Source organism: Heptranchias perlo, chromosome 13 (genome assembly GCF_035084215.1).
Source record: "Heptranchias perlo isolate sHepPer1 chromosome 13, sHepPer1.hap1, whole genome shotgun sequence".
Classification (NCBI taxonomy): Eukaryota; Metazoa; Chordata; class Chondrichthyes; order Hexanchiformes; family Hexanchidae; genus Heptranchias; species Heptranchias perlo.
In genome coordinates this window covers 42,534,651-42,547,109 of record NC_090337.1, presented here as the reverse complement: position 1 = coordinate 42,547,109, position 12,459 = coordinate 42,534,651, and the positions used below count along the sequence as shown (strand labels likewise).

General features: G+C 40.8%; 1 protein-coding gene across 1 annotated transcript in view; it reads left to right on the top strand.

The window, feature by feature from the left end:
- nmd3 (NMD3 ribosome export adaptor) overlaps positions 1-12,459 on the top strand; it is a 50,115-nt gene that overhangs the window by 2,889 nt on the left and 34,767 nt on the right. Inside the window, exons 4-7 of the mRNA XM_067995370.1 lie at positions 2,138-2,234; positions 6,600-6,680; positions 7,414-7,542; positions 8,800-8,890. Coding sequence (XP_067851471.1) covers positions 2,138-2,234; positions 6,600-6,680; positions 7,414-7,542; positions 8,800-8,890 — 398 coding nt within the window. The remainder of the gene's footprint in view (positions 1-2,137; positions 2,235-6,599; positions 6,681-7,413; positions 7,543-8,799; positions 8,891-12,459) is intronic.

Genomic DNA, 12,459 nt, shown 5'->3' with positions numbered 1-12,459 from the left:
TGGCTAAAAGTAAACTTGTCTAAAAGTTATTTTTTGTATGGACTATTAACTTGTTTTAAAGTTACCATATTCTGTTAAGAATAAGCATCCATATGAATCTTTGGAGAAATGATAGTTTGGTATGGACATTGATGAAAAATTTTAGAATCATTAATCCTTTTAACAGAAGTGTGGGAAAATTTAATTCAATCCACCAGTAGATCAGAGTTTAAAAGGATTAAACTTACCATTTTTTTTTAGCTCAAGACAGTTGAGTGCTGGAAACCTCTGTGATGATTTGCTTATTCAGGTCTCTGAAATAATGGGCCAGATCTTGCTAGAATGGGGCATCTTGCGGTGCATGCCATTAGACTTTTTCCTGCTGGCTGATTTGTGCATTAATAACTGTGCGTTGTTAACATGACATTATTTTCCAGCAAGATCAGGCCCAATGTTTTTATTTTTTTGTCAACCGCTTTGGCATTATTTAAAGATTAGATTAGTAGGACAGACTTTGGAAAGATTGAGCTGAAAAGATTTGACAATAAACCCTTGGTTTTTTCTAAGGCTTTCTATTATGAATGCTTCAATTTGTACAAAAGTAATGGTTCAGATTTTGCTGGAGTGAGGCATCTTGCGGCTTGCCCTGTTAGTCTTATAATTGCAGGTTTAAGTTTTAAAATATTTTGCCCCAAAGATGCTGGAAGTGCGAGCTGATAATGACACAGCGAGGGGAGCAGGGCATCTGGGACCTTGGTGAACAATAGGACAAACAGTGTATTTCCTTAACCAATGAGATTTAATGATTGAGAAACAAACAGAGGGAGGACTGAGCAGGAGGGTAAATTAGAGTGGGTGAATTCAATGTCAAATCCGGTACAGAAAGAAATAGAGAGGGAAAGAAAAGTTGGATTAAGAGAGACAGAAAAGAAAAGTAAGATTAAAAAATTTGACATTTTTAAAATCTTGAACAATTCACATCCTGAAGGAATGAGACTCCACACAATTGTTTATTTACAGAGCGAGAGGTTGATTGGCAGACAAACAATTATGTCGTTAAAAGGATACTTGTGCTGATAATTACAAGACTTAACTTTCTGTGGTGAGTTTAATGGGCAATTATTGTGCAAAACCAGCAACATCTTGAAAATCACAGAGGTTAAGCACGCGATGCCATTTTCGCGAAGCTAACTGGAGCAGTGCAAATCGGCTAGCAATGTGTGGCAATCCGCAATTCACGGGGTATCTCTTCCTTGCTACAAGTTGCTGGCTGATTTGGGTGCTGTTATTTTTTCAGCAAAATCTGGCCCATTAGATTTCCTCCTTTTTTGATACAATTATTCATGTACAAACCATTACAGAATTATTTCAACTATTCAGAGGTATAATCGATGATTGCTAGATGAAAGTTATTTAGACACTTAATTTTCTGGAAAAAATTATAAGATTTCCTGTCTAAGTTATAAATACATTTGTTAAGAATGGTTTTACAGTTTTGCTTGAGTAGAAAATAAATCTTCATTGTTAGGAAACTAAATTTGATTTGTTTATTCGTTATAATCTGCAGTTTTCATATTAAATGGAAATGAAATCACCGATTTTATCTGTAATTTCCATCATTCCTCTTGGTATCCTTTGTTAAAAAGGAAAACAAAATTGTTTTGAACACGTTAAATAATGTCCTCATTTTTTTGCCAGAACAAGCTTGGTAAATATTAATAATGCCTATTTCTTTTAAGTTAGCTATGTGTCTGATACAAGCAGAAACCCATCGCCATGCTTACGAGTTTTCGAACTAAGCTAAGCCTGATGCAGGGTGCACACTTTTTCTATATAGGCAGATAACTCACCCACCTAAATCCAGATCTTTCAGATGCAGATTGAAGACTTGGGGATTAAAGTATATACAGTGGTACTCGTAGAGTTCAACTAGCTAAAACCATGCCGCTTACCAGCACGTGGGCACTGGTAAACTTTCCACTGCTTGTCCATCCAGGACTACTCCATCCGTTGGGGCATTGGCTTGCAAGATTTTCTGGAGCTATGTTGGACAAATCCCAGCTCCTAATGATCGATCTACTCATCCATTAATAGATAATGGCTACAAGATTGCCTTGATGAATTAACTCACATGTTGACTTTTGTTTTTGTTCCACAGATATCTTCAGCCTCCAGGAACCTGGATACAATGTGCATTGGAATCAAGAGAACTTTTAACTTTGTGTCTTAAAAAACTGAAGTCCCCTTTGACCAAAGTTAGTAGACAGTCATCTGGCAAAATGGATGTTTAATTTTTTTTTAGCTATCATTTAATTGCAGTCACAAAATAGAATCATAGAATAGAATGATACAGCACAAAAGGAAGCCATTCGGCCCATCGTGCCTGGGCTGGCTCTTTGAAAGAGCTATCCAATTAGTCCCACTACCCTGCTCTTTCCCCATAGCCTTGCAAGTATTTATCCAACTCCCTTTTGAAAGTTATTATTGAATCTGCTTCCACTACCCTTTCAGGCAGTGCATTCCAGATCATAACTACTCGCTGCATAAAAAGTATTTTTCTCGTGTCGCCTCAGGCTCTTTTGCCAATTACCTTTAAATCTGTGTCCTCTGGTTACTGACCCTTCTGCTTGAAACAGTTTTTCCTTATTTACTCTATCAAAACTCTTCATGATTTTGAATATCACTATCAAATTTCCTCTTTTCCTTCTCTGCTCTAAGGAGAACAACCCCAACTCCTCCATTTTCTCCATGTAACTAAAGTCTCTCATCCCTGATACCATTCTAGTAAATCTCTTCTGCACCCTCTCCAAGGCCTGGACAACCTTCCTAAAGTGCGGTGTTCAGAATTGGCCCCAAAACTCCAGCTGGGGTCTAACTAGTGTTTTATAAAGTTTAGCATAACTTCCTTGCTTTTGTACTCTATGCCTCTATTTATAAAGCCAAGCATCCTATGTGCCTTTTTTTAACAGCCTTCTCAACTTGTCTTCTCACCTTCAAAGACTTGTATACATACACCCCCCGGTGTCTCTGTTCCTGCACCCCCTTTAAAATTGTACCATTTGACTTATTGCCTCTCCTCATTCTTCCTACCAAAATGTATCACTTTACACTTCTCTGCGTTAAGTTTCATCTGCCATGTGACTGCACATTTCACCAGCCTGTCTACGTCCTCCTGAAGTCGGTTACTATCCTCCTCACTGTTAACTACATTTCCGAGTTTCGTGTCACCTACAAACTTTGACATTGTGCTTTTTATTTATGCTTCATAGCTTAATTTTGTAGTTATATTTTTATCCGATGGAAAATCTGGTTGTTTATTTCAAGCCTATCTTATCAAAACTCTTTGATAGTGACTTTAACATTTGAATATTTTCCACCGTTGTACATGAATATTAGCAGTCTCTTTTCTCATATTAGCTGCAGTAATTTTTAAAAATTCATTCATGGGATGTGGGTGTTGCTGGCAAGGCCAGCATTTATTACCCATCCCTAATTGCCCTTGAGAAGGTGGTGGTGAGCCACTGCCTTGAACTGCTGCAGTCCGTGTGGTGAAGGTACTCCCACCGTGCTGTTAGGTAGGCTGTTCCAGGATTTCGACCCAGCGACGATGAAAGAACGCGATATACTTCCAAGTCAGGATGGTGTGTGACTTGGAGGGGACCATGCAGGTGATGGTGTTCCTATGCGCCTGTTGCCCTTGTCATTCCAAATGGTAGAGGTCCCGGGTTTGGGAGGTGCTGACGAAGAAACCTTGCACTAATAGCATTGTTAGTTTGCCAGTGCCTTGGAATCTTATTTTATCAACTATAACTCAGTCTGTTATTTAAAAATTTGCTTGACCTTTCGACATACCCTCTTAGATGTCTATTTATACTTTACATTTTTAAAATACAAATATGCTTCTAATATCAAGGCTTTTTTTGTAAATTTCTGATGTTGAATTTTGCAAAGTGGAACTGGGAAATGTCAGAATGTTAATTTAATGAAGAGGAAAGTCAATGCAGTCGTCGCTTTATTGATTTTTATTTTCAAATATTTGTTTTTAAGCAATGAGTACAGATGACACAATCACAGAAGAAATTGTCCAGTAGGGCATTAACTTCTGAACAGCGATTCTGTATAGATGTCAATAGTTTTATTTGAGATTCTGCTGAGTTTTTCTATTGGTTGGTAGAAAATACAACTAAAATAAAAAAAAATCATGCACACTAAACAGAACTGTGGCTGCTGATCCTATATACATAATAACCTTATTGAGCTACCTGCCAGCTGACTGGTTTGATCCAATCATCTGACCTCTCAGCACAACCACTTTATATCTAATATACTAAAAACCACCATCATTAAATGGGAGAAAATTTGGTCCGTGGTGCACCTGTTTTTCAGGTGGAAAATGGACACAAAACGTACCAATTTGGAGGTGGTGGGGGGGGTGGCGGCGGCGGCATCACTCTGCACCCATGGACACCTGAAAGACATCCAGCTCCAGACTGGGATGGGTGCTTTTCAGGCGTCCCTGGCGTATAGCTAAAACAGCAAGTTTTCTCTGCTCAAGAATCTTCAGCGGTCGCTGCGGCTAAATAGCCGCCAACAAAAAGTGAGCAATTTTTTTTTTAAAAAGAGTTTGATCAGGGGCGCTCTTCCTGGCTCCACAGCACTCACGAGGGATACTGTCTGCCTGCAATCCCCCCTGGAACTTACCTGAGGCCTGAAATTCTTCTTCAAATGGGCGAGCTGCCTTTAGAGAAGCACCGGCAGCTCGTCCAAATTATTGAAACGAGGCCCGACGACCAATTTCGGGTGAGCCTCGGGCCTCCTGGTTGAGGCACGTGCTGTCTTCACGCCTTTGGTTATGCGCCTGAAAGCAGGCCATAGACAATTTCTACCACGTCATCTTTTCTTCCCTCCCTCCCTCCCCCACTTCAAGTAATTGGGCTGAGACCAGGTCTACCATTTAATAAAGATTAGTCAGCAGTTCACAGGGTCCTCTTTAGGGCTCAGGAGCTAGTGGTTTCAGTGAATCAGATAGAATGTGTTTGAGCTGAGAGGTCAGGCGGCAGGATCAAACCCGCCAGCTATTAGTTAGTTTAGTATAGTTATCCCGTATATATGCTGATCAGGAGCCACAGTTCCGTTTAGCAAGCATGAGCATGTAGAGTTTTGCTATATTTTCTACTAACCAATAGCAAAACTCAGCAGAACATCACATAAAACTATTGACGTAGGCAGAATTGCTGAACAGAAGTTGCTTACTGGACAATTTCTTCTATGGGCTTGTCTTTGTCATCGGTATTCATTGATATTTTGAATGATTGTTTAAATACAAACAATGAGTCATATTTTTTAAAAAAATTCCCGATGTTGAAACTGACAATTGCTTTTTAGGAATTATTATTGATTAGTTTATGCTGTACCTGTAAAGGAAACGGGAAGATCATTGAAATGATTGGCGATCATTTTCAACAAAAGCCCCAGTATAACACAATGCTTGGGCGCCATTCAAAATTTGCTCTGAGTATTCACTATATTGAAAGCCTCTTTCAATATGAAAAGGATAGAGGTGACCACAGGTTGCAGGTAGTGCTGCAAGTTACCTTATCGGATTAAACATTTAAAGAAAAAAAATATGTTCCCTTTCTTAGCCATGGACATCTCCACAGCCTCTTCTCTCAGGTGGGAATAAGAAACCAGAGTGTCTGTTAGCCGGAACCATCTAGTCTGTGAAGCGGAGCATTTAATGTGTTCTACCACTCGACTGCTGTCCTTACTAATCTTAATTTAAAGTATTTTCAACTTGATGAAGAGAATGGGTTAAACTTGACCACTATTCCTTATTTTCTTTTAAATAGTCATTAATTCCATGTGTTTGAAAATCAAAAGTAAGTCATTTTTGAGACCTGCTGTAATCCTTCGATTCTATAGTGAAAATAATCCACACATTTGGATCAGTAAAAGAACATTAGTAAATATGTAGTTTTCAATTTTGCACTAAAGCTTTATATTTAAATTTATTATATAAATTTATATTATTACAAAATGTTTTGGGGCTAACCCCTAAGTAGCTGAGCCATGTAGACTAGGAAAGTCTTGTGTTTGATTTCTGGTTTCACCTGTTGGTTGATCTCAAGCTGCGGTGGCAATAGATGCACTAAATTGGCTTCAGTTCCTCTGGAGAGGGGGAGTGGGGGTAAGAAATTGGTCAGGCTTGTCGCTCCTGAATTCTATCCATTGAACCCTGCTGGAATTGTGTATTTGCGAACAGTATCGGGCTTGGCTGTAATGACCCTCCCCCTCACTGGTCGCTGTGAATGTTCTTGTTAATATTGCCAGTTGGACAATATTCAGGAGGGTGATTTGTAGCGCACAGTAGCAGAGTTGACCCTTCCAGAAAAGGGGAGAAAATTGGCAGAGGGAAAAATATATGTTGTATTGTGACATTTTGGGAAGGTTTGGTGAGCTCCAAAGACTTGTCCTAGAATCTTTATATGATCTAAGTATGAAATAAAGCACTGTTAATTTGGACAGATGTGTTTCTGTGTAGAAAATCCGTTAATGGGGAAAATTAATTGTGGAGATACCTTTTGCTTGCAACTTCAACATCAATTGCTTCTTTTATTCAGGTACGGTTAATTGATGCAGGCTTTATTTGGACCGAGCCTCATTCCAAGAGATTAAAGGTCAAACTTACCGTTCAAAAGGAGGTGAGTCGAAAGTTATTCTCCAGCTATAGTAACTATCCATTTCTTGGTTTTTCTTTTATTGAGTCACTGCATTTATTGGGGAACCTTACTGTAGAGGGAAGTGTTGTCAGTGTTTTTTTTAAAAAAAAGAACCTGCTTCCTGAGGTGACATTCTCACTGCTATATTGAATATTTTGAAGGGAAGCATTGAGGATCTTGAATGGAAAATTGGGAACGTGAGAGAGATTGAAATTTTTGAATGTGGATAAGTAAGGGAATAAGCAAAGATGAGTCCCACTTTCCTTCCATGAGAATTTGAGCAGATTTTCTGTATCTGGGTGGGATGGCCTTAGTGAGAGGGAAAGGGGTGAGTGTTAATGAGCCAGGTTTCAGCCAGGCCTAGGGTGTTGATGCAGATGAGGTGGTTGGTTGGGAAGGGCCTTGTTTGCGATAGAGTTTTGTAGAACTATAATGTGCTTACAGTTTTTCATACCATTCAATAGATGTAGAATTTTTTTTTCTTCTTGCTGGGGCATGCATTGTCCCTAGCTGATGGAGTTGCCAGGTAACTTGCTGATAGCCTTCGGTCTGTGCCTGTCTGAGTACTTTATATTTCCCAGGTGTCTTGACCCTTTGACTGAGGAAACAGTTCTGACCTTGTGCGTCACTGAAATTATTTATAGCTGCAGTTCTACAATTAAATTGCAGTATTTAATTTTCAACCTGTTTTTAAATTTTCTAATTTTGTGTGCAGGTAATGAGTGGAGCAATCTTGCAACAGGTTTTTGTGATAGATTTTGTCATCCTGCAACAGATGTGTGATGATTGCCACCGTGTTGAAGCTAAGGACTATTGGAAGGCAGTAGTACAAGTCCGACAGAAGGTGAGAAAAATGCTGTTATAACTGCAAAAGTAACGTTAAAAAGCCTTAACGTTTCAATGTGCTGAGCAGCATTTATGATCTTTTAAAAGATGTATTTGAAATACTAAAACAAATACCATTAAATACACCCGATTCTTAACACTTCAATTAAATCTTAAATTTAAAAAACAATTCACAAACTTCACATCAATTCAAAATGGAATTTCTGAAAAGGTGCCAGTTTAGTTGGTGTACTTTGTCAGATTGAATGTTTTTTTTTGTTTGGCAAATCTGGGGCAGGTGGAGGTGGAAAGCTACTTGGGGACGCACTTTGTTGTCTCCCAATGTTTGCAGGGATCGGTTCCCTTTGGCCACAGTATGTCTGCCCATATGTGGCTGGGTCTATGTAAATTGAATGTGGATGAGAGAAACACTTGTTTCCTCCCATTTGTGTATCCGATATTCAGATATCGATGGAGAGTCTTTGGACTGCTATATACAGGCTTTGTCAATTTAAAAAAAAAATCCCCAGGCAGTGCACTGGCTGACTTTCTTCCTTGGGCCTGCTGTGGCATGTTTCACCCTCCAGACTGGCACTACTCGCCAGCGTAGGCCAGGGAGCCCATCTTCTCTATGCTAATGACTCTGGGGCCGGAAATGTGGCCGGATCCATAGCGGACATTACAGGGGTGGGTCCCACCCACCAGATATGTGCCAAAATTAAGTGGGGGGGGTGGTGCTTAAAGCCTCGGCTAATTGTGCATGTAATACCAATATTGCAGCATCATACCTAGGAATTTAAGCTGTTAAATCTACTTTTTCCTCCTTCGTGGCAAATGAGAATTGATTTTACGTTCTCCAAGCGACACTATAATGGTTATCCTTGTCTCTTAACATAAGCATTTGTTGATTTTCATAAATACAAACATAATGCTTTCAGTTGCAAGTAAATGTACTTGACTACATTTAACTATGTGAGCTGCAAGCAAAGTGTACCTATTAACCTGCAATAATGGGAGAGGAAACCTTTTTGGATGCAAGGATAATTTTGATCCATATGACATTTTCAATGAATTTCCTACTATCATTCTATAGATATCTGCAAAAAGTGCCCTATCAAGTCTTGCAGCATGTTTTATCTCCAGACTTACTTATCATCTGAAATGTTTTGTTTTGGACAGTGTATTCTCAAAATATAATTTGAAAATAATTACATTAAAATCTTATTTCTGGCTAAATGAAAAGTTCTCCTTCCTATTTCTGTTGGTTCCTCCTTAGACTCCACATAAGAAAACTTTTTATTACCTGGAACAATTAATTCTTAAACATAAACTGCATCAAAACACGCTTCGTGTCAAGGAAATCCATGGTAAGTGAATATTGTGAGCTAGTTCTTTGTCTTGGTTGTTAGATTGGCAATGTCCTGGAATTCTCACTCTTCATATTATTTTCCCACCAATTATAGCCCCTTTTCTTTTGATGAAGCTGATACAGTTTGACAAGTAGCCATATGTCATGAGAGCCTGGGGAAATTTCATAGAATGATACAGCACTGGATGCCATTTGGCCCATCATGCATGTGTCGGCTCTTTGAAAGAGCTATCCAATTAGTCCCAGGCCCCTGCTCTTTCCCCGTAGCCCTGCAAATTTTCCCTTCAATATTTATCCAATTACCATTTGAAAGTTATTAGTGAATCTGCTTCCACCGCTCAGATCATCATAACTCACTGTGTAAAAGGCCACCAATTAAATTTTATCTATTTAACCGTGATATTATACTGTGCAATGATTATCGTATGAGTACTTAATATTTTCAAATACAATTCCTTTGTCTGTTATTTTACCAGACATTAACCTTCTTATTTTAAATGTGTTAATGGCTGTATTAAAATAATGGACAAAGGAATTCTGTAAGAGTGTGTTAAGTATTCGTACATTAATCTTTGCACAGTATAATACCAAGCCTGTTGACATTTACAGGTGCACTTTATTTTAAATCTCATTAATCTGAACCAAAATTGCGTTTTCAAAGAGTAGGAAAAACGATAAAGTTTTTTTATTCGTTCATGGGATGCGGACGTCGCTGGCGAGGCCAGCATTTATTACTCATCCCTAATTGGGAACATATGAACAGGAGTAGGCCATTCAGCCCCTCGTGCCTGCTCTGCCATTTGATAAGATCGTGGCTGATCTGTGATCTAACTCCATATACCTGCCTTTGGCCCATATCCCTTAATGCCTTTGGTTGCCAAAAAGCTATCTATCTCACATTTAAATTTAGCAATTGAGCTAGTATCAATTGCCGTTTGTGAAAGAGAGTTCCAAACTTCCACAACCCTTTGTGTGTAGAAATGTTTTCTAATCTCGCTCCTGAAAGGTCTGGCTCCAATTTTTAGACTGTGCCCCCTACTCCTAAAATCCCCAACCAGCGGAAATAGTTTCTCTCTATCCACCCTATCTGTTCCCCTTAATATCTTATAAACTTCGATCAGATCACCCCTTAACCTTCGAAACTCTAGAGAATACAACCCCAATTTGTGTAATCTCTCCTCGTAACTTAACCCTTGAAGTCCGGGTATCATTCTAGTAAACCTACGCTGCACTCCCTCCAAGGCCAATATGTCCTTCCGAAGGTGCGGTGCCCAGAACTGCTCACAGTACTCCAGGTGCGGTCTAACCAGGGTTTTGTATAGCTGCAGCATAACCTCTGCCCCCTTGTACTCTAGTCCTCTAGATATTGCCCTTGAGAAGGTGGTGGTGAGCCGCCGCTGCAGTCTGTGTGGTGAAGGTTCTCCCACAGTGCTGTTAGGGAGTTCCAGGATTTTGACCCAGCGACAATGAAGGAACAGCGATATGTTTCCAAGTCGGGATGGTGTGTGACTTGGAGGGGAGCGTGCAGGTGGTGTTGTTCCCATGTGCCTGCTGCCCTTGTCCTTTTAGGAGGTAGAGGTCGCTGGTTTGGGAGATGCTGTCGAAGAAGCCTTGGCGAGTTGCTGCAGTGCATCCTGTGGATGGTACACACTGCAGCCACAGTGCGCCAGTGGTGAAGGAAGTGCATGTTTATGGTGGTGGATGGGGTGCCAATCAAGTGGGCTGCTTTGTCCTGGATGGTGTTGAGCTTCTTGAGTGTTGTTGGAGCTGCACTCATCCAGGAAAGTGGAGAGTATTCCATCACACTCCTGACTTGTGCCTTGTAGATGGTGGAAAGACTTTGGGGAGTCAGGAGGTGAGTCACTCGCTGCAGAATACCCAGCCTCTGACCTGCTCTTGTAGCCACAGTATTTAAGTGTCTGGTCCAGTTAAGTTTCTGGTCAATGGTAACCCCCAGGATGTTGATGGTGGTGGATTCGGCAATGGTAATGCCTTTGAATGTCAAGGGGAGGTGGTTAGAGACTCTTGTTGGAGATGGTCATTGCCTGGCACTTGTCTGGTGCAAATGTTATTTGCCACTTATCGGCCCAAGCCTGGATGTTGTCCAGGTCTTGCTGCTTGCGGGCACGGACTGCTTCATTATTTGAGGGGTTGCGAATGGAACTGAATACTATGCAATCATCAGCGAACATCCCCATTTCTGACCTTATGATGGAGGGAAGGTCATTGATGAAGCAGCTGAAGATGGTTGGGCTTAGGACACTGCCTTGAGGAACTCCTGCAGCAATGTCCTGGGGCTGAGATGATTGGCCTCCAACAACCACTCCCATCTTCCTTTGTGCTAGGTATGACTTCAGCCACTGGAGAGTTTTCCCTGTGATTCCCATTGACTTCAATTTTACTAGGGCTCCTTGGTGCCACACTCAATCAAATGCTGCCTTGATGTCAAGGGCAGTCACTCTCACCTCACCTCTGGAATTCAGCTCTTTTGTCCATGTTTGGACCAAGGCTGCAATGAGGTCTGGAGCTGAGTGGTCCTGGTGGAACCCAGGTTCGGGGCACCACGGATGGCTCTGCTGCACAGGAGGGGAGGAAGAAGAGTGGCAGGGCTATAGTGATAGGGGATTCAATTGTAAGGGGAACAGATAGGCATTTCTGCGGCCGCAAACATGACTCCAGGATGGTATGTTGCCTCCCTGGTGCTAGGGTCAAGGATGTCACGGAGCGGCTGCAGGGCATTCTGGAGGGGGAGGGTGAACAGTCAGTAGTCGTGGTCCATATTGGTACCAACGACATAGATTAAAAAAAGGGATGGGGCCCTGCAAGGTGAATTTAAGGAGTTAGGAGATAAATTAAAAAGCAGGACAAATAGTTGTTCAAGAATAAGTGAAAGGGAAAAGCGTAGAGCAGCAGAAAGAAAGTGTACTTTAGGCATGACAGATAAAATAAAAACTAGAAGACGTAAGGCGATTAACCCAGCATCAAAGCTGTGGCAGGGGGTTGGGAACCTGAGCAGGGAGACAGAGGAAAGCGTGTCAGGAAGGGACAGAAGGTATGGAGTAAAAGGTAAAGTGTTAAAAAAGGAAAAAGCAGGAACTAAGTGTCACAAGACATATTTGGAAGTTCTTTATCTGAATGCACGTAGCATTCGTAACAAAATGGACGAGTTAACGGCACAAATAACTACGTATGGGTATGATCTTGTGGCCATTACAGAAACATGGCTGCAGGGTGACAACGACTGGGAATTAAATATGCCAGGGGATTTAACAATCAGGAAGGACTTGCAAAAAGGAAGGGGAGGTGGGGTGGCTATGTTAATAAAGGAAGGAATCACTGTAATACAGAGAAATGATATTGGGACAAAGGATCAGGATAATGAAACAGTTTGGGTGGAGATGAGGAATAATAAGGGGAAAAGAACGCTGGTGGGCATAGTATATAGGCCTCCTAATAGTTGCAACTCTGCTGGAAGAAGTATTAATCAGGAAATAGTCGGGGCATGTAATAAGGGAACAGCTATAATTATGGGGGATTTTAACTATCATATTGACTGGACAAATCAAA